At 60.9% G+C, this 25,698-nt stretch overlaps 1 protein-coding gene across 2 annotated transcripts; it reads left to right on the forward strand.

Moving 5' to 3' along the window:
- The first annotated feature begins 986 nt into the window (after positions 1 to 986).
- Clptm1l (CLPTM1 like) lies at positions 987 to 25,052 on the forward strand. Of its 2 annotated transcripts, none has more exons than XM_042695171.1 (17): positions 987 to 1,193; positions 2,196 to 2,296; positions 4,114 to 4,303; positions 5,546 to 5,694; positions 6,304 to 6,382; positions 8,938 to 9,055; positions 9,332 to 9,426; positions 10,016 to 10,100; positions 11,473 to 11,576; positions 13,495 to 13,560; positions 15,985 to 16,035; positions 16,672 to 16,754; positions 21,304 to 21,338; positions 21,967 to 22,022; positions 22,100 to 22,144; positions 22,780 to 22,895; positions 24,596 to 25,052. In XM_042695171.1, exons 1-17 carry the CDS (start codon positions 1,032 to 1,034, stop codon positions 24,678 to 24,680), a joined length of 1,620 nt encoding a protein of 539 aa, XP_042551105.1. In that variant the 5' UTR covers positions 987 to 1,031; the 3' UTR covers positions 24,681 to 25,052. The 2 variants fall into 2 exon arrangements, with proteins under 2 accessions (XP_042551105.1, XP_042551106.1); XM_042695172.1 differs by having other exon boundaries at positions 5,549 to 5,694.
- The last annotated feature ends 646 nt before the right edge of the window (positions 25,053 to 25,698 follow it).

Raw genomic sequence — 25,698 nt, forward strand, 5'->3', positions numbered from 1 at the left:
TCCACGTCGTCGCCAGCGCGGGTTTCAGCCGCGAGGCCCGCACCGGGCCTCCGGGCCCCCGGCCTCTCACCGGGCCCCCGGGCCTCTCACCGGGCCCCCGGGCCTCTCAGCCGGGCCTCCGGGCCTCTCACCGGGCCCCCGGGCCTCTCAGCCCGGCCTCCGGGCCTCTCAGCCGGGCCTCTCGGCCGGGCCCCCGGGCCTCTCAGCCCGGCCTCCGGGCCTCTCACCGGGCCCCCGGGCCTCTCACCGGGCCCCCGGGCCTCTCAGCCGGGCCCCCGGGCCTCTCAGCCGGGCCTCCGGGCCTCTCAGCCGGGCCCCCGGGCCTCTCAGCCCGGCCTCCGGGCCTCTCACCGGGCCCCCGGGCCTCTCAGCCCGGCCTCCGGGCCTCTCACCGGGCCCCCGGGCCTCTCAGCCGGGCCTCCGGGCCTCTCAGCCGGGCCTCTCAGCCGGGCCCCCGGGCCTCTCAGCCCGGCCTCCGGGCCTCTCACCGGGCCCCCGGGCCTCTCACCGGGCCCCCGGGCCTCTCAGCCCGGCCTCTCAGCCCGGCGTGCGTCTGTGGCTGTCTTGCGGGCTTCTCCCAGGCTCGGCGGGACGCCAGGAGGCGCCTGGCTGCTCACCCCGGGGCGGGAGAGCCGAGCCCGGCCCGGCCCCGGACATCCTCCCCGCCCAGCTCCGGTCGGCGGCAGCCCGCCGGGAACGGCGCCGTCGCGCGCCGCTGGGCATGTCGGGAGAGCGGCGCCGACCAGTGGCGTCACCGCCGCGCCCTGGAGTGCGCGTGCGCAGCGGCGCCGAGCCCCCGTTCCCAGGAGGCCGCGCGTGTGCGCCCACTTCCGGCGGCGGCGCGGGTGTCCGGCAGCGGCGGCCGGCGAGTCCCGCGGCACCGGCGAGTCCCGCGGCGCCGGCGAGTCCCGCGGCGGGAGCATGCGGGGCGGCGGGCGGCCGGCGCGCAGCGCGTTCGTTTCCCCGCGGTGGCGGCGGCGGCGCGCGGCGCCCCTGGCGTGAGCGGCGCGCGGGCCGCGGGCGGCGGCGCCATGTGGAGCGGCCGCAGCTCCTTCACCAGCCTGGTGGTGGGCGTGTTCGTGGTGTACGTGGTGCACACCTGCTGGGTCATGTACGGCATCGTCTACACGCGCCCGTGCGCCGGCGCCGCCAACTGCATCCAGCCCTACCTGGCGCGGCGGCCCAAGCTGCAGGTGAGCGCCGGGGCCGGCGGGCCGAGCCGAGCCTCCCCGCGGGCCCGGCCTCCCCCCCCGCGGGCCCGGCCCGGCCTCCCCCCCCCGCGGGCCCGGCCTCCCCCCCCCGCGGGCCCGGCCTCCCCCCCCCGCGGGCCCGGCCTCCCCCCCCCCCCCCCCCGCGGGCCCGGCCTCCCCCCCCCCCCGCGGGCCCGGCCTCCCCCCCCCCCCGCGGGCCCGGCCTCCCCCCCCCCCCGCGGGCCCGGCCTCCTCCCCCCCGCGGGCCCGGCCTCCCCCCCCCCCCCCCCGCGGGCCCGGCCTCCCCCCCCCCCGCGGGCCCGGCCTCCCCCCCCCCGCGGGCCCGGCCTCCCCCCCCCCCCGCGGGCCCGGCCTCCCCCCCCCCCCCCGCGGGCCCGGCCTCCCCCCCCCCCCGCGGGCCCGGCCTCCCCCCCCCCCCCGCGGGCCCGGCCTCCCCCCCCCCCCCCGCGGGCCCGGCCCGGCCTCCCCCCCCCCCCCCCCGCGGGCCCGGCCTACCCCCCTCCCCCCCCGCGGGCCCGGCCTCCCCCCCCCCCCCCGCGGGGCCCGGCCTCCCTCCCCCGTGGGCCCGGCCTCCCCCCCCCCCCCCCGCGGGCCCGGCCTCCCCCCCCACGGGCCCAGCCCCAGCCTCCCCCCCCCCCCCGCGGGCCCAGCCCCGGCCCCCCCACCGTGGGCCCTGCCGCGCCCTCCTTCCCCCCCCCCCCCCCCCCCCCCCCCCGCCGGGCCCGGCGGGGCCTGCTGTCCTGCTCAGACACAGGAGACACAGGGGTGGAGACACAGGCTCCCGGCACGGTCCGCCTTTCCCCGGTGTCTGGGCCCGTGTGATGGGCCCTCGGCCGCCAGTCGGGGCTGCAGTGACACCCCTGGAGTCCAGGTGGGCTTCCAGCTCCAGGCGGCCCCGAACTTCACCGTACCAGGCTGGGAGGAAGCCCTCCGTGCTGGGATGCGGTTTTGGTCCACTCTGGCTAACTTTCCACTCCTTTCCAGCTGAGCGTGTACACCACCACGCGGTCCAGCCTGGGTGCAGAGAACAACGTGGACCTGGTCTTGAATGTGGAGGACTTTGATGTGCAGTCTAAGTTTGAAAGGTGTGAGTTGGGGTCAAAGTGTCATGATGGGGCCATAATGTCAAGGTTGGCACGGTGTGCAGGGGGCGGTGACAGCTTGGTAGAGTCCCCTTGTGTTTGACAGCAAGATGGTGCTCAGCAGTTAGTGCGGGCTCCAAAGGAGCCTACCTAAGCTACAAAAAGAAAGAAATGGAACAATGGAAGGAGTTGGTGGAAAACTGTAATTGGTATATGGTGTTAGAATAGACCAAGCAGCACCCAGCTATGTAGAGGAACTTTTTAAGGTTAACATATGGGTTAGCACTTAACATACAGTTTTAAAAGTTGACACATAATTTTTAGCTGGGCACTGGTGGCTCACACCTGTAATCCTAACCACTTAGGAAGCTGAGATCTGACAGTTCAGCCAGCCAGGGCAGGAAAGTCTGAGATTCCCACCTCCAGTTAACCCCTAGAAAACCGGAAGTTGCACTGTGGCTCAAGTAGTAGAGCTCAGGGACAGTGTCTGGGCCCTGAGTTCAAATCCACAAACAAACAAAAATTTGAGACACAATTTTAAAAGGTACTGCTTTATGAGTCAAGATTCTACATATTCTCATCCACACTGCCCAGAAGGCCGCAGACCTCCAGTGAGCCAACCCCTTGGCCCAGCTGGAAGCATATTGGCCAGTCCAAGCACTACTTTGACCTAGCCACAGAGCCCAGGAGCTGGGCACGTTACCTTAGGAACCAGAGGTGGGAAGTGCTGGTTCCCTCCTTCATATACTGCTGTCCACAGTTCAGAAATGCTCAGGACAGGCCCACACTGGGTTCAGTCTCACAGATGTGGATACTGCTTCCACTGCTGGGCCCTGTGCCAGTTACTGAGGACAGCTAGTGAGCATTTTATTTCTGGGCCTGGAAGAAAGAGAAGCATGAGTGCTCCTGGGACAGGCACCTGCTGCTTTGAGCCTCGGCACACCTCAGTTGTGCTCTCAGAGACACCAGTATAAAGCTAGCACCCCTCTCCACCCCAGCCCCACAGACAGAAGCCACTGGTATCCCAGTAGACCTGTTGGTGTGGTGGTGTGAAACCTATGTTTCTCTGTGTAGAATTCTGCCTGTAAGGTTTGTAGAAGAGGGAGGAGCAAGCACTTTTATAGTTGTACACAGGTGGGATGTGGGGGGGTTCACAGGAGCTCCAGCTGTGGGGTGGAAGTGAAGAGCCAGGCACCTGGCTGACATCTGGGAGAAGCACCAGCTGGTGAGGCCACCACAGTCAGGGCCAGCCAGAGAGCTGAAGTTACTCTGCCGTGGCCAGTCACCTCCCACCTCTTCCTTAAAAATACAACAGGGCCAACCAGAAATCTGAAGTTACTCTTCTGTGGCCAGTCATCTCCCACCTCTTCTTTAAAAATACAACAGAAACCAAACAGCCACCCACATAAGTATTGCTGCTCTTCCTCACAGTGCCAAAGAAGCACTTACAGCATACATTGGTGATTGCAGAGTTGTGCCAGGGTGCCGAAACTTGTGAGCTGGATTACTTCTTGTGCTGTAGAAATCAGCTGTCTCTTGATGACTTGTTTCTGCCTAACTTTTTTAGCGAGTTATTTTCCTCTGTCCTCTCCATTGCAAAATGGAGACATGGAGTATTGGCTTACTCGCCATGACAGCTATTTACGATTTTCACATGCTCAGCCTCAGTAAAGTCACAGGCAGGTGGGTTTCATTTCTAGTAGCTCTGTGCTAAAGGCAGATGATGGGAAACAGCATTATCGGAAGAGATTTGATTTGCCTCTGTATGTTTATAGTACAGAATTAAAGTAACACGTACATTCGAAATGATTGTTTTTTAGGACAGTTAATGTTTCTGTACCAAAGAAAACAAGAAACAATGGGACGCTGTATGCATATATTTTCCTGCATCATGCTGGGGTTCTGCCGTGGCATGATGGGAAGCAAGTGCACCTGGTCAGCCCTCTGACCACCTACATGATCCCCAAGCCAGAGGAGATCAACCTACTCACTGGGGAGTCTGCTGCTCAGGTGAGGTTCTACACAGGTGACTGACATCCAGTTCACACCATCTGCACAGTTTGCACGTGCATGTCTCTGCATCATAGCCTGTGTGGAGGCTTCAGAGGGTTTGAGGGTGCTGCTCACAGAGATACCTTTCATCTGAACGACTTCCCAAGGGCTTGCAGATACGTATCACATCAAACCAAGGATGTGTGATGATTTCTCACTCTACCCCATTCCTTCTCAGGCAACAGACCTTTTGTGTGCTGGAGGTACCATGCGCTTCCTCCCAGTCTGGCTCATGCTGCACAGCCTGCTGAGCCTTCCCTTCTGATCCGCCACTTAGGGCTGCACGTACACGATACTGTATGTGGAGTGAGTGAGCAAGCATGTCTAAGTTTATGATTCAGCATTGTAGAGAAAGTACAGGTCCTAGACCCATAGAAATTTAAATGTGCGAAGAAAAGTCAGAAATCAGAAAAGCATCACTCATGGGGACCCTTGATAAAGGAAATCTGATTCTGGTTCTGTTGAACAGAAGAGTAAATCGCAACAAGATGGCAGCTCTGCAGGAAGCAGCTGTGGACTTTAAGAGTTCAGAGCAGACTAAAAACCCTCTCCAATCTGCTCTCTTGCTGGCCTCCTTGGGAGTGGCCCTCCACTCCTGGTGGCCTGAGGAGTAGTGAGTGGTGGGTGTGTGGAGGGGCTTCTGGAATGTAGCAGATTTACAGTAAAAGCATGTTGTTGCCCTGATGACCTCACCTAAGGGAAGTTGTTACAGGGGAACTGTTGTTAGGAAGGAAATAAGGTGTTACTGCTTCCTAAAGAATCAGTTGGTTTTAAGATAAAAGTATGATGCTTTGGTTGCTCTGGGTGTTTCTGCTTCAGTTTTATCTAGAATGTGCCTGATTCTAGGCACACATGCTTTGCCAGTCCCCTCTGATTGCAGTGTCTCAGTCTCCTCCCAGCCTGCATGGCTGTAGCTCCTGACTGGTGCAGTCTGCTCCTTCCACCCCTCCTGCTCTCCACCCCTCAAGATCACAGGAGTGGTCTTGCTTGGCCTGAGATGAAAGTGGAGTCAGTGGGACCCTGACTCTGTACCCAGGGGCAAGGAGACACAGTGTGGTCAGAAACTGGCCTGCCACCCAGGGTCCCCAAGGCTCCCCGGGCTTTCCTCCCCATCGTATCTGGCTGGGCACTCACAAGAGTGCCCGGTCCTCCCCACGCACTGTGTTCTACTCCAGTGTGGCCTCTGCTTCTCGTTGATAGCAGCAAATCGAAGCAGAGAAGAAGCCGTCAAATGCCCTGGATGAGCCTGTCTCTCATTGGAGACCCAGGCTGACCCTAAATGTGATGGTGGATGACTTCGTCTTCGATGGGTCCTCACTGCCTGCGGATGTGCACCGGTACATGAAGATGTAAGCGTCAGAGGGGCCCCGGGAGGAACGCTGCCCCTGGAGCCCGCAGCAGGGGGAAATCCTTAGTTCAGGGAACCCACTGGAACCCTAGACAGATCCCAAGTGTGAGTCACCCCTCCCACTGCAGACCTGAGCCACTATACACACAAGTCTTATTTTTAAATATGTCAATAGTCAAAGCCAGCCTAGGCAAAAAAGTCCCTGTGAGACTCTTGCTACAGTTATTCACCCAAAAGCTGGAAGTGGGGCTGTGGTTCAAAGTGGTAGTGTGTTAGCCTTAAGCAGAAGAGCCCAGGGACAGCACCCAGGCCCTGAGTTCAAACCCCACAATTGCCAAAAAAAAAAAAAAATCAGATCTCTCTCCAGCCTCTGTCCAGCAGCCTCGGTGGCTGGGGTCTGTGGCACAGGGTTTTCTCTCCCTTTGGCCTCATGGTCGGTCAGGGTTTGGATGGGCCCCTGGCTCCCATACCCCGCTGTAGATCACCTTGTCCCAGGGTGTCAGCACCCCTGCTACTGTGCGGAAGGCCGTGTTGTGGGAGTGCAGGCACCGGTCTCTGCTGAGGAGCAGCGTCTGACGCTGCCCTTGGCGCCTCATGCTTTTTCCTCCAGGGTCCAGCTGGGGACAACGGTGCATTACCTCCCCATCCTCTTCATTGACCAGCTGAGCAATCGGGTGAAGGACTTGATGGTGAGCCTGCTCTCTTTCAGCTCGCTCTGGTCACGCCTGCTGTGCCAGCGAGGTCGAGGTTCAGGGCGGGCCATGAGGTGGTCTCGGGACCTCAGCACGGTGGGACACAGGTCCTCTCAGGTGTGTGGGCTGGTAGGCGTGCCAGGCCCTGACTGTGATTGTTTCTGCCTTGCTGCCGGCTGTGCTCTGGGTGCTCAAACCCCCAGGGAGGTCACGTATCAGGTGCCAGCTGGCAGGCACACAAAGCCCACACTGCCCCATCGCTTAGGGGCACCTGGGCCGCTCCTGTAGTGCAGCCAGGGATGAGTTTCAGGGCTCAGCCAGAGGGAGCTGCAGCTCTTCTCATGACATGCGTAAGACTGCGGCACCTGAGGCTCTGGTGCCGTTACTGGCGCCACAGCCCCTCTTCTAGGGACGCCTGGTTGCTTCCCGTAGAAGATGGTCAGCCTTCATCTGGTGAAGAAAGCACGAGTTAATGTTTAACGTTCTTTGCATTGGGCCAGGTGCTGTGCCAAGCACTTCATGGGTGTTGTAACAGGTGCTGCTAGGAGCTGTGTGGCCGCTGAGGGGATGGGGAACTCTTGCCGGGGAGTGTAGCGAGCGCAGTGCGTAAGCGCCTTGCCTCCCCTCACCGACCGCTGAGTGTGTGAGCACAGTGTGTGAGTGAGCACCCTGCCTCCTCTCACAGATGAGACCGCGGAGTGTGTGTGCACTGTGTGAGCAGACTGTGGAGTGTGTGTGCACAGTGCGTGAGCAGACTGTGGAGTGTGTGCACAGTGTGTGAGTAGACTGGAGTGTGTGTGCACAGTGTGAGTAGACTGGAGTGTGTGCGCAGTGTGTGAGTAGACTGGAGTGTGTGCACAGTGTGTGAGCAGACTGGAGTGTGTGAGCACAGTGTGAGTAGACTGTGGAGTGTGTACAGTGTGTGAGTAGACTGGAGTGTGTGTGCACTGTGTGAGCAGACTGGAGTGTGTGTGCACAGTGCGTGAGCAGACTGGAGTGTGTGCACAGTGTGTGAGTAGACTGGAGTGTGTGTACAGTGTGTGAGTAGAATGGAGTGTGTGCACAGTGTGAGTAGAATGGAGTGTGTGCACAGTGTGTGAGTAGAATGGAGTGTGTGCACAGTGTGAGTAGAATGGAGTGTGTGCACAGTGTGTGAGTAGACTGGAGTGTGTGCACAGTGTGTGAGTAGACTGTGGAGTATGTAGCGCAGTGCATGAGTGAGCGCCCTGCCTGCTCTCACTGACAAGACCATGGAGTGTGTGAGCACAATGCGTGAGTGAGCACCCTGCACGCAGGTCACCCTAGTTGGAATATGGTGCTTGGGGCCTGTTGTTCGCCGCCATGGTGCTTGGGGGCCTGGTGCTGTGGCTGTGGGCCCAAGGGCTCCACTTCCCGCGGTCACGGCTCTCTACAGCTGTGCTTTGTGGGCAGCATGCTCCTCACACAGTCTAAGTCTCCTTGAGGAGAGGCCTGTGGCACGGCAGAAGGAACCAGCACATTCCTGCCACTCCTCTGGCAGTCCAGCATGTTCCTGGCAGGTGGCGGTGGTGGTGGTGGTGAACTGTCTCCCTGAGCCCTGGCTCACGAGCTTGGGGCGGCAGGCCCGGGCTGGGTTCCAAGCGGTGCTGCGCACGGGTGAGCTCACCGCAGGGGTCTTGGGGAGGCGGGCGGGGTACTGGAGTCAGCAGGGTTGTGAGTGGGTGGTACCACAGGACCCTGTCCAGAGGACATGGCAGCCCGTGAGCCCACCTCCCATGGGAAAAGCTCAGGACAAGGGACCAGCCCTGGGGCGGACTGGATCCTGCAGAGCCCTTGGAATGGCAGGGCCCAGAGGGGCCAGTGTTTTCAGGTGCCTTGGCCATGGCTGTTTGGGACCAAGAGCGAGCAGGGAGTTATGGGGCATTGGAGACGCTGTGCACGGCTACGGGCTGCCTGAGAGCCTGTGGCTGAGCCCTTGGTCCTTTGTGGCGGCGGCCTCCCCCCCCCCCCCCCCCGTGGCTGACTCTCCCCCTCCCCCATGACTGGGCCTCCCCCCTCCCCCGTGGCTGACCCTCCCCCGTGGCTGGGCCTCCCCCTCCCCCGTGGCTGGGCCTCCCCCCTCCCCCGTGGCTGGGCCTCCCCCTCCCCCGTGGCTGGGCCTCCCCCCTCCCCCGTGGCTGGGCCTCCTCCCCCCCGTGGCTGGGCCTCCCCCCCTCCCCCGTGCCTGACCCTCCCCCTCCCCCGTGGCTGGGCCTCCCCCCGTCCCCCGTGGCTGGGCCTCCCCCTCCCCCGTGGCTGGGCCTCCCCCCCTCCCCCGTGGCTGTGCCTCCCCCCCTCCCCCGTGGCTGACTCTCACTCTTTCCCCGTGCCTGACCCTCCCCCTCCCCCGTGGCTGGGCCTCCCCCCGTCTCCCGTGGCTGGGCCTCCCCCTCCCCCGTGGCTGGGCCTCCCCCCTCCCCCGTGGCTGGGCCTCCCCCCTCCCCCGTGGCTGACTCCCACTCCTTCCCTGTGGCTGACCCTCCCCCTCCCCCATGGCTGGGCCTCCCCCCTCCCCTGTGGCTTTCTTGTGGCAGGTCATCAACCGCTCCACCACCGAGCTGCCGCTCACCGTGTGCTACGACAAGATCTCTCTGGGGCGCCTGCGCTTCTGGATCCACATGCAGGACGCCGTGTACTCCCTGCAGCAGTTCGGTGGGTGTCCCGGGCCGGGCCGGGTTACTCCGTGGTTACTCCCTTTATTCACGAGCAACTCCACGCCTCCTGGCATAGGCCGTTCATGCCCTTGCTTGTGGTGTCTCCATTTTCCTCCTTGGAAATGACCTCGTGGATTATTTGAAAATAGGCTGTATTCAGAAATAATGCTTTAAGCGCCACCTTCTCAGTCAAAAAACTTTGCTGCTAGCAAAGTGTAGATGTTGTACATTCACAAATGGCTTTGCATTGGGATGTGTGTCTTTCTCCTGGCAGGGTTTTCAGAAAAAGATGCTGACGAAGTGAAAGGGATATTTGTAGACACCAACTTGTACTTCCTAGCCCTGACCTTCTTTGTGGCAGCGTTTCATGTGAGTTCTCGCGAGGACTAGCCACAGGCTGGGGAGGCTCCCTGCCGGCCCCACGTGAGCCCACACCCCGGGACCACCATCCCTGACTGGGGTCACTGCTTTGGGGCCGTTTTCAGGAGGCTCTGCAGTACTTTTGACAGTGTCCGCACCACTGAGTTTAACTTTGCAGAATAGTCATTCTGCTATTCGGGGCTGCTATGATGATGTTCAGCTTGAGAAGGCATTTCAGCATGTAGCATGCATCTTGCACAGAGCCCAGAGCCCTGGGAAGCCATCCCAGTGTGGAGGATGGAGCCGCTGGGGTGGGGTGGGACGTCCGGGTACCCGTTGTGCCAGAATTTCCCTCAACCAGGTTGGGAAGCCAGTGTCAATGGATGAGCCATGGGGTGTTTGCATGGTGTGCAGCAGGGCCTTGTGCTTGTATTAATGGCAGCCATGCATGTTCCCTGGGATTTGGGTCTGAGGGCCAGGCGCACGGCACAGGAGTGGGTCACCCAGCATGTAGCCCCTCTCCGTGGCAGCCTGCCAGGCAGGTGCGGGTGGTAAGAGCGGCTGTAGCGCAGACCGCTGTCCTGTCTGTCCTTTGCAGCTTCTTTTCGACTTCTTGGCATTTAAAAATGACATCAGTTTCTGGAAGAAAAAGAAGAGCATGATTGGCATGTCTACCAAAGCAGGTAGGGCCCAGGAGTCTTCACCCACCTTAGTCCTGAGGGCGTCGGTGAGGCCTGCAGGTCCAGCCCCGGGCCTGAGCACTCACGAGTGCTTCTTTGGAGCCTGAGAGCCACTGAGGCTCGAGGGTGGGGTAGGGCGTGGGGGACACAGGCCTTTCAGCACACGTGCGTGTGTGTGTGTGTGTGTGTGTGTGTGTGTGTGTGTGTGTGTGTGTGTGTGTGTGTGGAGTGTGAGCTCACACCAGGATCTGGCAAAGACCCAGTTGATGTAGAGTGTGGATAGAGTCAGATGCCCCACAACCCCTCTCCACCCCTGCCTCCCAAAGTGATGCGGGCTGCAGCCTGGAAGGTTCCAGGCTCTGAATACTGGCTTAGAGGCAGTCGCCAGAAGAAAGGGCTGTTTTCGCGGTAGCAAACCCAGCATGGTCTGAGCATGAGTTGTGGGGCTGGTGAGGCACTGTGTGAGCACGCTCCTTCTCCTGTCTGTGAGGACTTGGCATCGGCCTCCAGGGTCAGATTCAAACGGAAGATAGCTTTTTGTTTTACCGTCAGTCTTGGGGCTTGGACTCGGGGCCTGGGCACTTTCCCTGATCTCTTGCTCAAGGCTAGTACTCTACCACTGTGAGTCACAACTCCACTTCCAGTTTTCTGGTGGTTCATTGGAGATGAGTCTCGTGGCCTTTCCAGGCTGGCTTTGAACTGCGATCCTCAGACCTCAGTCTCCTGCATCGGTAGGATTACAGGCGCAAGCTGCCAGTGCCCTGGTTGAAGATAGATCTTCCTCCCCCATAAAGACAAACCTGGGTAGCTCCCGGGAGAGGAGAGGGCCTCCTGCTGGCACTGTGGGAGGACACTCACTGAACAGGCATCTGCTGTCCTCGGGATCACCAGTTGCACACAGAAAGCAGGACAAACTGGGATGCTTTTCGGTGTACATCTTGAGAAGGAAAAACTGCAGCTTTACAGAAGTCGGGGACCTTTATCACAGAACAGTGTAACACATGAGGTGTAGAGGAGGCAAGAAAGTGGGTATGGGGTCCTGGCCACCAGTCCTGATGAGAGGAATGCCACACAGCACCCTGGCTTGCTCGTGGGTCTGTCGCTTCATCGAGACACGCTGTTTGGCTGCCGCTCTGCCAGCTCTTCAGCTCTCTGGCCTTCAAAGAGCTTTCTAGAGCTGCGCAATTGCCCACGATTGATTCCCGTGGTACTGGGATCGAACTCAGGCCTCGCCCTGCCAGCACGTACCAGTGAGCGCTGTCCCAGCCCCCTCCTTCAGACGGGAGGTTGTGAGGGGGGTTGAGCTCCGTGTGCTCCGAGGGTGGAGGCGGGCCTGGGTCATGTCCTCGCTCTCACCGTGCCACCTTGCCCCCAGTACTCTGGCGCTGTTTCAGCACCGTGGTCATCTTCCTGTTCCTGCTGGATGAGCAGACCAGCCTGCTGGTGCTGGTTCCTGCAGGCGTGGGTGCTGCCATCGAGGTGAGTCGGGGCACCACACCAGGTCTGGGTGGACGGTACAGCGAGGGCCACAGACGCCGTGCTGGCCGCTGCAAGGCCCTCTGAGGCGTGCGCACACTCAGGTGTGGGGGGCAGGGAAGCGTGTGAACGTGCTCCTGTGGCAGAGCCCTGAGGCCCTCGGAGGAGTGTGTGTGTGTGTGTGCACACTCAGGTGTGGGGGGCAGGGAAGCGTGTGAACGTGCTCCTGTGGCAGAGCCCTGAGGCCCTCTGAGGCGTGTGTGTGTGTGTGTGTGTGCGCGTGTGCACTCATGGTGTGGGAGATAGGGAAGCGTGTGAACGTGCTCCTGTGGCAGAGCCCTGAGGCCCTCGGAGGCATGTGCGCACACTCAGGTGTGGGGGGCAGGGAAGCGTGTGAACGTGCTCCTGTGGCAGAGCCCTGAGGCCCTCGGAGGAGTGTGTGTGTGTGCGCACACAGGTGTGAGGCAGGGAAGCGTGTGAACGTGCTCCTGTGGCAAGAGCCCTGAGGCCCTCGGAGGAGTGTGTGTGTGTGTGTGTGTGTGTGCACACACACGGGTGTGAGGCAGGGAAGCGTGTGAACGTGCTCCTGTGGCAGAGCCCTGAGGCCCTCGGAGGAGTGTGTGTGCACACTCACAGGTGTGGGAGACAGGGAAGCGTGTGAACGTGCTCCTGTGGCAGAGCCCTGAGGTCCTCTGAGGAGTGTGTGTGTGTGTGTGTGTGTGCACACTCACAGGTGTGGGAGACAGGGAAGCGTGTGAACGTGCTCCTGTGGCAGAGCCCTGAGGTCCTCTGAGGAGTGTGTGTGTGTGTGTGTGTGTGCACACTCACAGGTGTGGGAGACAGGGAAGCGTGTGAACGTGCTCCTGTGGCAGAGCCCTGAGGCCCTTGGAGGAGTGTGTGTGTGTGTGTGTGTGTGCGCACACGGGTGTGAGGCAGGGAAGCGTGTGAACGTGCTCCTGTGGCAGAGCCCTGAGGTCCTCTGAGGAGTGTGTGTGTGTGTGTGTGTGTGCACACTCACAGGTGTGGGAGACAGGGAAGCGTGTGAACGTGCTCCTGTGGCAGAGCCCTGAGGTCCTCTGAGGAGTGTGTGTGTGTGTGTGTGTGTGCACACTCACAGGTGTGGGAGACAGGGAAGCGTGTGAACGTGCTCCTGTGGCAGAGCCCTGAGGCCCTTGGAGGAGTGTGTGTGTGTGTGTGTGTGTGCGCACACGGGTGTGAGGCAGGGAAGCGTGTGAACGTGCTCCTGTGGCAGAGCCCTGAGGCCCTCTGAGGAGTGTGTGTGTGTGCACTCATGGGTGTGGGGGGCAGGGAAGCGTGTGAACGTGCTCCTGTGGCAGAGCCGTGAGCGATGTCCGTGCGTGGCCCACTGGCCGAGCCCACGTCCTCCCGCAGAGCCCATGCTGGTGCTTTGTGACAGCCGTGTGGCCGTGAGGATCTTGCGTTTGGGCTGAGATTCGAGGCAGGCTGACCATGTAGGAGTGGCTAAAGTCACTTGGCCAAGCCTGGAAGGGGGCACTGGGCTGGGGCAGGCCCAGAGAGCCTCCTTAGAGTCCTGTCCACCTTGGTTCTGGTGAGACCCACAGCAGGCCCTAGCGCATGTGGCTGCCGGTGCCTGCCGAGGTGTGGGGGTCGGTGACCTTAGCTCACAGTGGTCGGGGAACTCATTCCGCAGCGCTAGGCCTGACCCAACGAGCTGTAGGAGAGAATGTGGAGGGTCCAGGGCCGGGCTTCTGGAGGGCTTCCTAGGTTCTGCCAACAGTCACGGGGCACAGAAGTCACAGAAGTAGTGGCCGCGCCCGCACGGGCTGCATGGCTGAGGCGGGGTGGGCCGGTGGCCGCGAGCCGGCCGGTGGCCGCGGGCCTGGGCAGCATGTGCTCCCTGTGCTGCAGCCTCAGTGTGGGCGCTTCCTTGTTCCCTCAGCTCTGGAAAGTGAAGAAGGCTCTCAAGATGACGGTGACCTGGAGGGGCCTGAGGCCACGGTTCCAGGTAAGATCTGTGGTGAGCAGCCTCCCCTGCCAGACCCACGCACTCTGCTCTCCCCACCCCTGCCAGACCGCTGCCCATCCACTCTCCCTCCACACCCCTGCCAGATCGCTGCCCCTCCTCTCTCCCTCCACACCCCTGCCAGCCCGCTGCCCCTCCGCTCTCCCTCCACACCCCTGCCAGCCCGCTGCCCCTCCACTCTCCCTCTACACCCCTGCCAGACCGCTGCCCATCCACTCTCCCTCCACACCCCTGCCAGCCCGCTGCCCCTCCGCTCTCCCTCCACACCCCCTCCCCACCCCTGCCAGATTGCTGCTCCTCCACTCTCCCTCCACACCCCTGCCAGACCACTGCCCATCCGCTCTCCCTCCACACCCCTGCCAGATCGCTGCCCCTCCGCTCTCCCTCCACACCCCTGCCAGCCCGCTGCCCCTCCGCTCTCCCTCCACACCCCTGCCAGACCGCTGCCCCTCCGCTCTCCCTCCACACCCCTGCCAGACCTCTGCCCCTCCGCTCTCCCTCCACACCCCTGCCAGACCTCTGCCCCTCCGCTCTCCCTCCACACCCCTGCCAGACCTCTGCCCCTCCGCTCTCCCTCCACACCCCTGCCAGACCGCTGCCCATCCGCTCTCCCTCCACACCCCTGCCAGACTGCTGCCCATCCGCTCTCCCTCCACACCCCTGCCAGACCGCTGCCCCTCCGCTCTCCCTTCACACTCCTGCCAGATCGCTGCTCCTCCACTCTCCCTCCACACTTCTGCCAGACCACTGCCCATCCGCTCTCCCTCCACACCCCTGCCAGACCGCTGCCCCTCCACTCTCCCTCCACACCCCTGCCAGACCTCTGCCCCTCCGCTCTCTTTCCCTACCCCTGCCAGACCGCTGCCCATCCGCTCTCCCTCCACACCCCTGCCAGACCGCTGCCCATCCACTCTCCTTCCCCACCCCTGCCAGACCGCTGCCCATCCACTCTCCTTCCCCACCCCTGCCAGACCGCTGCCCATCCACTCTCTTTCCCCACCCCTGCCAGACCGCTGCCCATCCACTCTCCTTCCCCACCCCTGCCAGACTGCTGCCCCTCCGCTCTCCCTTCACACTCCTGCCAGACCGCTGCCCATCCACTCTCCCTCCACACTTCTGCCAGACCACTGCCCATCCGCTCTCCCTCCCCACCCCTGCCAGACCGCTGCCCCTCCGCTCTCCCTTCACACTCCTGCCAGATCGCTGCTCCTCCACTCTCCCTCCACACCCCTGCCAGACCGCTGCCCATCCGCTCTCCCTCCACACCCCTGCCAGACCTCTGCCCATCCGCTCTCCCTCCACACCCCTGCCAGATCGCTGCCCATCCACTCTCCCTCCACACCCCCTCCACCCCTGCCAGACCGCTGCCCCTCCGCTCTCCCTCCCCACATCTGTTCATTCCAATCTGCTCATCCTTACCAGGCTGCCTCTTTTTTTTGGGGTGGGGGGAGCACTTGAACTCAGGCCTTGTGTGCTGTCCTTGAGCTTTTTTGCTCAAGGCTTTGGTGGTTAATTGGTGATAAGAACCTTAAGGAGATGCTGTACAGGTGGCTCAGTGGCAGAGTGCTTGCTTCCCGTGTATGAGGTCCTAGGTTCGATCCCTCAGCACCACATAAACAGAAAAGGCCGGAAGTGGCACTGTGGTTCATGTGGTAGAGTGTTGGCTTTGAGCTGAAGAACTAAGGGACAGTGCCCAGGCCCAGAGTTAAAGCCCCATGGCCGACAAAAAAGAATATGGACTTTCCTGCCTAGGGTGGCTTCAAACTGAGATCCTCAGATCTCAGCCTTCTAAGTAACTAGGGTCATAGGCAGGAGCCACTGTGCCCAGCCAGCCTGTCTTTTTTAGCTGTGCCCGCGAGCATCAAACCTTCCAAATGCAGGTGGCTGTCATCCAGTCCTGTGAGGCTCACACTGGCTTTGTGATGGGTTGAGTTTTCTTCAGTCAGGAGACAAATGCTGATTTCCTTAGAAACAGAGAGCTGGGCCTCCAGGCCCAAGCAACCTTGGGGAAGGAAGTTTAACATGGATGAGAGACCCAGGAAGTCATCTGGGGTGGGGATGGGGCTGAAGTGCAGCCCATGTTTGCTAGGGAATGGACCTGGATTGAGCTGGCCTTTGGGGGCTGTGGGTCCTCTTCAGGCTCATGGTGCGGCTGCCTTGGTTTTTCCACTTAGGGTAGAGCAGTGGTGTGGGAGCCAGAGGCTCGGGCGGGTGTCTCCTCCTGGCGCAAGCCTGGGCGCTGTGAGGTTGAGGCCTCCGAGGTGGTGGTGGGGAGCATCACCCTGTGGTCCAGGCCTGGTGGGACTCAGTGGGACACCGGTGGTGTGTGGATACTGCACCTCCACCGCCAGTCCCTGTGCTGAGACCCTGCCGAGCCCACTGACATTGCCTGTGATCTCACAACAGTTTGGCACCTACAGCGAGTGTGAGAGGAAGACGGAGGAGTATGACACCCAGGTGAGCTGTGGGGTCATGTGTGCTGGAGACTCGTGGTTCATCCCCTGGGAAGGCGGGTTCCTGGGGCTGAGCACAGACCCCAGGGTCCCCGCCCTGCCCGGCTGCTCCCGCAGCAGCTTGGTGCATGTGGCTCCCTGCCAGCACCGCCTCTGGCGAGGGCTGGATAGTCAGGTCTGACAGGCCATCTCCACAGGGCTGGACTTGGGTTTTAGGTTTGATGCCCATCCTTTGTACTTGAATTCCATTGACATTATAATGGATCTCAGGTCACACAAACGCAGGGCCCTGAGGCTTTCACCCTGGTCCTTAGACTTCCTCAGATGTCCCCCGCTCCTGCTGATTCCCCCCCCCCCCCCCCCCCCGCCCGGTCCTGATGTCTTTGATGAGGTGGGCTCCCTGTGTTAGGGTCACCCAATTCCTGCAGTTGCATGCCAGTTTGCTCCGAGTGCCAGCAAGCACACCATGACGTGAGGTCGCCATTGTCACGGCGCACAGCTGTGTCACTCACTGCCCTAGACGCTGCAAGTGTCCCGTGTCTCTGCTTGATTCCATTGTTGCTCATGGCTCCTGATGTATGTTTGTTACGGTGCAGCGCTTGATGTGCCTAACTGGAAATGATGTCTGTCCTCCCCCCAGGCCATGAAGTACTTGTCTTACCTCCTCTACCCGCTCTGTATCGGGGGCGCCATCTACTCGCTGCTGAATATCAAGTATAAGAGGTGGGTGATGCAGCCGTTGTGTTCCTCAGCTGCCAGGGACTCCAGACTCCGCCACCATGCTGTGGAGCCGGTCGGTGCTGGCTTGGCTGTCCTCTGGGTTGTGCATCCCAGTGCCGTGAGGAGCAGTTGGGGAAATGAAGGCATCCCCCGGTTCGTGGGGCTGGGGTCTCTCACCCAGTGTCCCGTGGCTTTTGTCCCCATGCACCACCCCGGCGCACCTTCTGGTCTGATGGTGCGGGCCTTCCTACCTCCACCGGGTCAGGTGTGCAGGTGGGACAGCGCTCGAGAAAGAAAAGGCTGGTAGAGAACGCGTCTGCTTTGCTCATGCCTTCGGCCACACATGAGCAGGCAGAAGGACCGAGGAGAGGCAGTGGGCAGCTGTGGCGCTGGCCAGAGGTCAGGAGGGGCGGCTGTGGCCCTGCCATGTGGAGACACAGCATCAAGAGCTACGTGTAGGCATCTTTCCGTGCAGTGTCCTGTGTTTCCATCCTGAGCAGCTTTGCGTGCAAATTGTGTGTGGTCTGGCAAGGCCCTGGAAAGGAGCCGGGGGGGGGGGGGACGTGGCCTGTGTCCACCGAGCTCTGTGCTACCCCCCCCACACTGGTGGACACAGGGCCTCTCGTCACGCCCAGCTGCCCTGCAAGGCTGAGGGCTGTGAGAGGGACCTGCTTTTCTTTTGTTTCAATGAAACATTTGTTTATCTTCGGTCAAAACATTTAGTGGTGTGGTCATGGGGGCCGTGTGGACAGTGTGGTGTGGACATGGGGGCCGTGTGGAGAGTGTGGTGTGGACACGGGCTGTGTGGAGAGTGTGGTGTGGACATGGGGGCCGTGTGGAGAGTGTGGTGTGGACATGGGGGCTGTGTGGAGAGTGTGGTGTGGACATGGGGGCTGTGTGGAGAGTGTGGTGTGGACATGGGGGCTGTGTGGAGAGTGTGGTGTGGACATGGGGGCTGTGTGGAGAGTGTGGTGTGGACATGGGGGCTGTGTGGAGAGTGTGGTGTGGACACGGGCTGTGTGGAGAGTGTGGTGTGGACATGGGGGCTGTGTGGAGAGTGTGGTGTGGACATGGGGGCTGTGTGGAGAGTGTGGTGTGGACATGGGGGCCGTGTGGAGAGTGTGGTGTGGACACGGGCTGTGTGGACAGTGTGGTGTGGACACGGGGGCTGTGTGGAGAGTGTGGTGTGGACACGGGCTGTGTGGAGAGTGTGGTGTGGACATGGGGGCTGTGTGGAGAGTGTGGTGTGGACATGGGGGCTGTGTGGAGAGTGTGGTGTGGACATGGGGGCTGTGTGGAGAGTGTGGTGTGGACATGGGGGCTGTGTGGAGAGTGTGGTGTGGACATGGGGGCCGTGTGGAGAGTGTGGTGTGGACACGGGCTGTGTGGACAGTGTGGTGTGGACACGGGGGCTGTGTGGAGAGTGTGGTGTGAACACGGGCTGTGTGGACAGTGTGGTGTGGACATGGGGGCTGTGTGGAGAGTGTGGTGTGGACACGGGCTGTGTGGAGAGTGTGGTGTGGACACGGGCTGTGTGGAGAGTGTGGTGTGGACACGGGCTGTGTGGAGAGTGTGGTGTGGACATGGGCTGTGTGGAGAGTGTGGTGTGGACATGGGCTGTGTGGAGAGTGTGGTGTGGACATGGGGGCTGTGTGGAGAGTGTGGTGTGGACATGGGGGCTGTGTGGACAGTGTGGTGTGGACACGGGCTGTGTGGAGAGTGTGGTGTGGACATGGGGGCTGTGTGGAGAGTGTGGTGTGGACACGGGCTGTGTGGAGAGTGTGGTGTGGACATGGGGGCTGTGTGGAGAGTGTGGTGTGGTCATGGGGGCCGTGTGGAGAGTGTGGTGTGGACATGGGGGCCGTGTGGAGAGTGTGGTGTGGACACGGGCTGTGTGGACAGTGTGGTGTGGACACGGGGGCTGTGTGGAGAGTGTGGTGTGGACACGGGCTGTGTGGACAGTGTGGTGTGGACATGGGGGCTGTGTGGAGAGTGTGGTGTGGACATGGGGGCTGTGTGGACAGTGTGGTGTGGACATGGGCTGTGTGGACAGTGTGGTGTGGACATGGGCTGTGTGGAGAGTGGTGTGGACACGGGCTGTGTGGAGAGTGTGGTGTGGACACGGGCTGTGTGGAGAGTGTGGTGTGGACACGGGCTGTGTGGAGAGTGTGGTGTGGACACGGGCTGTGTGGACAGTGTGGTGTGGACACGGGGGCTGTGTGGACAGTGTGGTGTGGACACGGGCTGTGTGGAGAGTGTGGTGTGGACATGGGGGCTGTGTGGAGAGTGTGGTGTGGACACGGGCTGTGTGGAGAGTGTGGTGTGGACACGGGGGCTGTGTGGAGAGTGTGGTGTGGACACGGGCTGTGTGGACAGTGTGGTGTGGACACGGGCTGTGTGGAGAGTGTGGTGTGGACATGGGGCCGTGTGGAGAGTGTGGTGTGGACACGGGGGCTGTGTGGAGAGTGTGGTGTGGACACGGGGGCCGTGTGGACAGTGTGGTGTGGACACGTGGGCTGTGTGGAGAGTGTGGTGTGGACACGGGGGCTGTGTGGAGAGTGTGGTGTGGACATGGGGGCCGTGTAGATAGTGTGGTGTGGACATGGGGGCTGTGTGGACAGTGTGGTGTGGACACAGGCTGTGTGGACAGTGTGGTGTGGACACGTGGGCTGTGTGGAGAGTGTGGTGTGGACACGGGGGCTGTGTGGAGAGTGTGGTGTGGACACGGGGGCCGTGTGGAGAGTGTAGTGTGGACACGGGGGCCGTGTGGAGAGTGTGGTGTGGACACGGGCTGTGTGGAGAGTGTGGTGTGGACATGGGGGCTGTGTGGAGAGTGTGGTGTGGACATGGGGGCGTGTGGACAGTGTGGTGTGGACACGGGCTGTGTGGACAGTGTGGTGTGGACATGGGGGCTGTGTGGAGAGTGTGGTGTGGACACGGGCTGTGTGGAGAGTGTGGTGTGGACATGGGGGCTGTGTGGAGAGTGTGGTGTGGACATGGGGGCTGTGTGGAGAGTGTGGTGTGGACACGGGCTGTGTGGAGAGTGTGGTGTGGACACGGGCTGTGTGGAGAGTGTGGTGTGGACACGGGCTGTGTGGACAGTGTGGTGTGGACATGGGGGCTGTGTGGAGAGTGTGGTGTGGACATGGGGGCTGTGTGGAGAGTGTGGTGTGGACACGTGGGCTGTGTGGAGAGTGGTGTGGACATGGGGGCTGTGTGGAGAGTGTGGTGTGGACACGGGCTGTGTGGAGAGTGTGGTGTGGACATGGGGGCTGTGTGGAGAGCGTGGTGTGGACACGGGGGCTGTGTGGAGAGTGGTGTGGACACGGGGGCTGTGTGGAGAGTGGTGTGGACATGGGGGCGTGTGGAGAGTGTGGTGTGGACACGGGGGCTGTGTGGAGAGTGTGGTGTGGACACGGGCTGTGTGGAGAGTGTGGTGTGGACATGGGGGCTGTGTGGAGAGTGTAGTGTGGACACGGGCTGTGTGGAGAGTGTGGTGTGGACATGGGGGCTGTGTGGACAGTGTGGTGTGGACACGGGGGCTGTGTGGAGAGTGGTGTGGACATGGGGGCGTGTGAAGAGTGTGGTGTGGACACGGGGGCTGTGTGGAGAGTGTGGTGTGGACACGGGGGCTGTGTGGAGAGTGTGGTGTGGACATGGGGGCTGTGTGGACAGTGTGGTGTGGACACGTGGGCTGTGTGGAGAGTGGTGTGGACATGGGGGCGTGTGGAGAGTGTGGTGTGGACACGGGGGCTGTGTGGAGAGTGTGGTGTGGACACGGGGGCTGTGTGGACAGTGTGGTGTGGACATGGGCTGTGTGGACAGTGTGGTGTGGTTTGGTCACGGGGGGCCATGTGGAGGATGCGGTGTGGTGTGGACACGGGGGCCGTGTGGAGGATGCGGTGTGGTGTGGACACGGGGGCCGTGTGGAGGTGTGGTGTGGTTTGGTCACGGGGGCCGTGTGGAGGTGTGGTGTGGACACGGGGGCCGTGTGGAGGATGAGGTGTGGTGTGGACACGGGGGCCGTGTGGAGGTGTGGTGTGGACACGGGGGCCGTGTGGAGGATGCGGTGTGGTGTGGACACGGGGGCCGTGTGGAGGATGCGGTGTGGTGTGGACACGGGGGCCGTGTGGAGGTGTGGTGTGGTGTGGACACGGGGGCCGTGTGGAGGATGCGGTGTGGTGTGGACACGGGGGCCGTGTGGAGAGCGTGGTGTGGTGTGGACACGGGGGGCCGTGTGGAGGATGCGGTGGGGTGTGGACACGGGGGCCGTGTGGAGAGCGTGGTGTGGTTTGGTCACGGGGGGCCGTTTGTGGAGGATGCGGTGGGGTGTGGACACGGGGGCCGTGTGGAGAGCGTGGTGTGGTGTGGACACGGGGGACCGTGTGGAGGATGCGGTGGGGTGTGGACACGGGGGCCGTGTGGAGAGCGTGGTGTGGTTTGGTCACGGGGGGCCGTGTGGAGGATGCGGTGGGGTGTGGACACGGGGGCCGTGTGGAGGGCAGTGGGGGGGACACGGGGACTTTCTGAACCCACAACTCCTCTCTTTCAGCTGGTACTCGTGGCTTATCAACAGCTTTGTAAATGGTGAGTCTGCGTGGGGATTAGTACTTGTGGCCGAGGCCCCCTTTCCTGCTCCTGGAGCCCAGTGTGACCAGCACCCAGCACCTGAGTTGAATTGAGCAAGATGCGTCCCCAGCCTTTACCGTTCAAGCAGCTATTCTGTTTCTCTCCCTAAAGGCAGGCGATTCTTTAAACTTTGATTACTCAGAACAGCCCAGAACTCCAGGCTGTGGGTGGAGCTAGCCACCCTGTGTGGCAGTCCAGGGAGCCCACGCTGCCTCTGGATGGAGTGTGTCCTGTGTCTGGGTATCTGAGAGGCAGAGCCTGCCTTGGGTGTGATGCACACCTCCCTCCCCTCCCTGTCCCAGTCAGGGCGTTGTTCTGTGGCCCATGAGAGATGAGGTCTGGCTGCAAACCGTTGTGCCCTGGGATGTAAGTCTCAGACTTGCCCTCTGTGTGCTCCCCGGAGGCCTCCGGTGTTTCCCAGCACTGAGTACGGGCAAAGGCTAACAGCAGGCGCGGGCCGCTGGAGCCAGGACAGCCTGGAACAGGCCTGCTGGCGGGCCTAGAAGTCAGGTGTGTGTTCCTGGCAGCACGCGGGGTGGGCGGGGCTCGTGGTGGATTGTCTCCATGGTGGTGCGTCTCCCTGCAGGTGTCTATGCGTTTGGCTTCCTCTTCATGCTGCCCCAGCTCTTTGTCAACTACAAGGTAGGTCGCGCAGCTCACCTTGGCGGGGCCTGCTGTCCATGCTGGCCCGGCTCACCTGTCCCCTCTCCTTGTCTCAGATGAAGTCGGTGGCTCACCTGCCCTGGAAGGCCTTCACCTACAAGGTAAGTGCACCTCCCGCTGCGGGTGGCAGAGAGCCTGGCCAGAGCCTCGTGCTGGCCGACCCTTTCTTTTTGTTGACAAAGAGCCATGGGTGCATGGAAGCACTGCCTCCCCGCCAGCTGTGCGGGCGAGGGCCAGGCCGGGCCGCGGCTCTGCTCTGCTCTGCTCCTGCTCCCTGTGCCCTGAGCTCCCTGGCAAAGGGCGGGTCTCGTGGGATACACAAGGCTTCGGCCTGAGGCTTTGCTCCACTGGCTGCCTCCCAGTCTTGTATCTTCTGTGAAGCCACATACCGACTCAGGTTCATAGGCAGTGGGGTTCAGATGGCACCGCCTGCCCTTCCTCCTACCACAAAGCACTGGGGTTCAGACGGCGTTGTCTGCCCTTCCTCCTACCACAAGCACTGGGGTTCAGACGGCGTTATCTGCCCTTCCTCCTACCACAAGCACTGGGATGCCCTTCCTCCACAAAGCACTGGGGTTCAGATAGCATCGCCTGCCCTTCCTCCCACCACAAAGCACTGGGGTTCAGACGGCGTTGTCTGCCCTTCCTCCTACCACAAGCACTGGGATGCCCTTCCTCCCTCCACAAAGCACTGGGGTTCAGACGGCGTTGTCTGCCCTTCCCGCTGGCTTTGCAGGCTTTCAACACCTTCATCGACGATGTCTTTGCCTTCATCATCACCATGCCCACGTCGCACCGGCTGGCCTGCTTCAGGGATGACGTGGTGTTTTTGGTCTACCTGTATCAGCGGTGGTGAGTGGTCCTGCAGGCCCAGGCAGGGGTCTGAGTTTGATAGGACAGGAGTCTTGGCCCAACCCCAAGCACATGGAGCACAGAAGGACTCGAGCTGCTCCTGCTGGCCCAGCTTCTGAGTCCTCTTTGAGCTCTTCCTCCTGCCACACCGGGTTAGCCAGCACCCACTGGCAGCAGTGCCTCCTGGCTCCTCCCCAGCGCATGGCCATCCTGCATGTAGTCTTGAGGCTGGGATCTACTGTGAGTGACATGTCTGGTGGGATGTTTCCATCTTTGCGTGGCCTGTCTGGTGGAGATGTTTCCATCTGCGTGGCCTGTCTGGTGGAGATGGTTCCATCTTCTTGTGGCCTGTCTGATGGTGGAGATGTTTCCATCTTTTTTTTTTTTTTTTTGGCGGTTGTGGGGCTTGAACTCTGGGCCTGGGCGCTGTCCCTCAGCTCTTCAGCTCAAGGCGAGCGCTCTACCACTTGAGCCACAGCGCCACTTCCGGTTTTCTAGTGGTTTATTGGAGGTAGGAGTCTCATGGTCTCTCCTGCCCGGGCTGGCTTTGAACTGCGATCCTCAGATCTCAGCCTCCTGAGTAGCTAGGATTACAGGCGTGAGCAACCGGCACCCGGCAAGATGTTTCCATCTTTGCGTGGCCTGTCTGGAGGGGTTTCCATCTGTGTGGCTCGTCTGGAGGGAGGAGACTTTTCTATCTTTGCGTTGCCTGTCTGGTGGGAGGAGACATTTCCATGTTTGCATTGCCTGTCTGGAGGAAATGTTTCTGTCTTTGCGTGGCCTGTCTGGTGCGGTTTCCATCTGCGTGGCCTGTCTGGTGGAGATGGTTCCATCTTCTTGTGGCCTGTCTGATGGTAGAGATGTTTCCATCTTTGCGTGGCCTGTCTGGTGGGGACGTTTCCATCTGCGCGGCCTGTCTGGTGGGGTTTCCATCTGCATGGCCTGTCTGGTGAAGACGTTTCCATCTTCACGTGGCCTGTCTGGTGGTGGGGATGTTTCCATCTTTGTGTGGCCTGTTTGGAGGAGACGTTTCCATCTTTGCGTGGCCTGTCTGGTGGGGACGTTTCCATCTTTGCGTGGTCTGTCTGGTGGGGTGCCCAGTGCCACACAGGATTCTTGTGGCTTACTGAGGCTCAGGTCTGCAGTCAGTTCCCGGCTGTGGAAATGTGGAAAGGAGTTGGTGGCAAACTCTTCCACTGATGGGCCTGGCACAGGGCTGTTTGTGGTGTTCCCCGCACAGCCCACCTTCTTCTTTCTCCTCAAGGCCCTGTGTGTCCACCTCCAGTCCCACAAACTGACCATCTGGGACCCAGTGTGTTATTGTTGCAGCTGTCTGTGGGGCTCTAGCCTGGAGCTTTTGGGCAGCAGGCACTGTATCCCCGGCCCAGCCTGCCCTCAGTGTCCTGTAAATAAGGGGATGTTGGTGAAACCCTGGGATCTCAGGACTAAGCACTGGCCAAGCAAGCGCTTGCAGAGGGCAGGGAGCTAGACAGGACGGAGGGTGTTGTTGGGACGTTTACGTCTGCATAATGGAGCTGGGCCCTGTTCTGGGGATGCTGTCCATACCCAACCCTTGAGACCACCGTGAACTAGCACAGGGCAGCAGGCCAGCACAGTGGCAAGATAGCCGAGAAGCACTCTGCTGGCCCAGCCCCTTTGGTGCATGCTGGAGAGTGCTAGCGATTACCATGTCATTGCAGGCTTTATCCTGTGGATAAGAGCAGAGTGAATGAGTTTGGGGAGTCGTACGAGGAACGGCCCAAGCGGAAATCTCATGCAGACTGAAGGCCCTGGCTTGGGCTTCCTGGTCAGCAGTGGACGGGCCTCCGGAGGCTTGGGGAGTTCCCAGACACCACATCTTCACGTTGCCAAATCCCTCAGCTTCCCCCGTGCTCCCCTGTCCTGGAGCACACACATGAACAGGATGCGTCCGGCGTGGGCGGGCCTCCACGGTGCCCTCCTCTGCCAAGTGGGAGATGGTGGGTTTCCATTTCAAGTTGTTTTTTTAAGTGCTCCTTATGTGATTCAAATGCATATGGAAATTCATTCCATATGAACTCTGGGATCAACTGGCTCTTTCCCTCCTGTTTAAAATTTGATTGTTTTCAGCTTAATTAATGTATGTTTGTATTTTAAAATAAATTTCTCTGGCTGTGACGTTTTTTTCTTGACCTGGACTAAGTCTCTCAGATATTAAGTTTCACTTTTCCCAGAAGTGAACATGTAAGATGGATTTACGTATGCATGGAAAGGAGCAGACTTGGCCTCTGGCAGCCTTCGAGTCAGGAATGTTCTCCAGTCTCAGGTCTCGGCTGTTTAAAAGCCAGCAAGTTGAGCGTGTGCCATCCCACACTTTCTGTTAGTCACATCCTCAGAGATGAACTGAGGTAGGACTTGGATGTGTAAAAGTTGCAGAGCTGCTGTGGACAGGCTGAAGGACAGGAGGCTGCATCTGCCCAGAGCCACGGAGCAGGGCTATCTATTCCAGCCCAGTCAAAATCACTGTCTGACTGCACAACAGCCGGGAAGGCAGCCATGGACTCTCACAGAACTAAAGTTTCTCAGGCTCGCTTGCCCTTGTACGAAGCTGACCATCCACACAGCTGGAGCTGTGTGAGTCAGCCTCGTGGACACTACCACAGGTGTCCAGCCACCAAAATGTCACGCTGTGTCAGGTCCTGTGGCTGAGCCAGCTCCAGCTGTCTTTCTTGGCTGGCGTCCTGTCTCTCCTCCCTGCCTGAGTGGATTTGTCATTGTGTGGCTCTTTTTCTTCACTGTGCTTTTGTGTTTCCAGTGTCCTCTC

The sequence above is a fragment of the Dipodomys spectabilis genome, unplaced genomic scaffold, assembly GCF_019054845.1.
Source record: "Dipodomys spectabilis isolate Male_0828 unplaced genomic scaffold, ASM1905484v1 ptg000179l, whole genome shotgun sequence".
Classification (NCBI taxonomy): Eukaryota; Metazoa; Chordata; class Mammalia; order Rodentia; family Heteromyidae; genus Dipodomys; species Dipodomys spectabilis.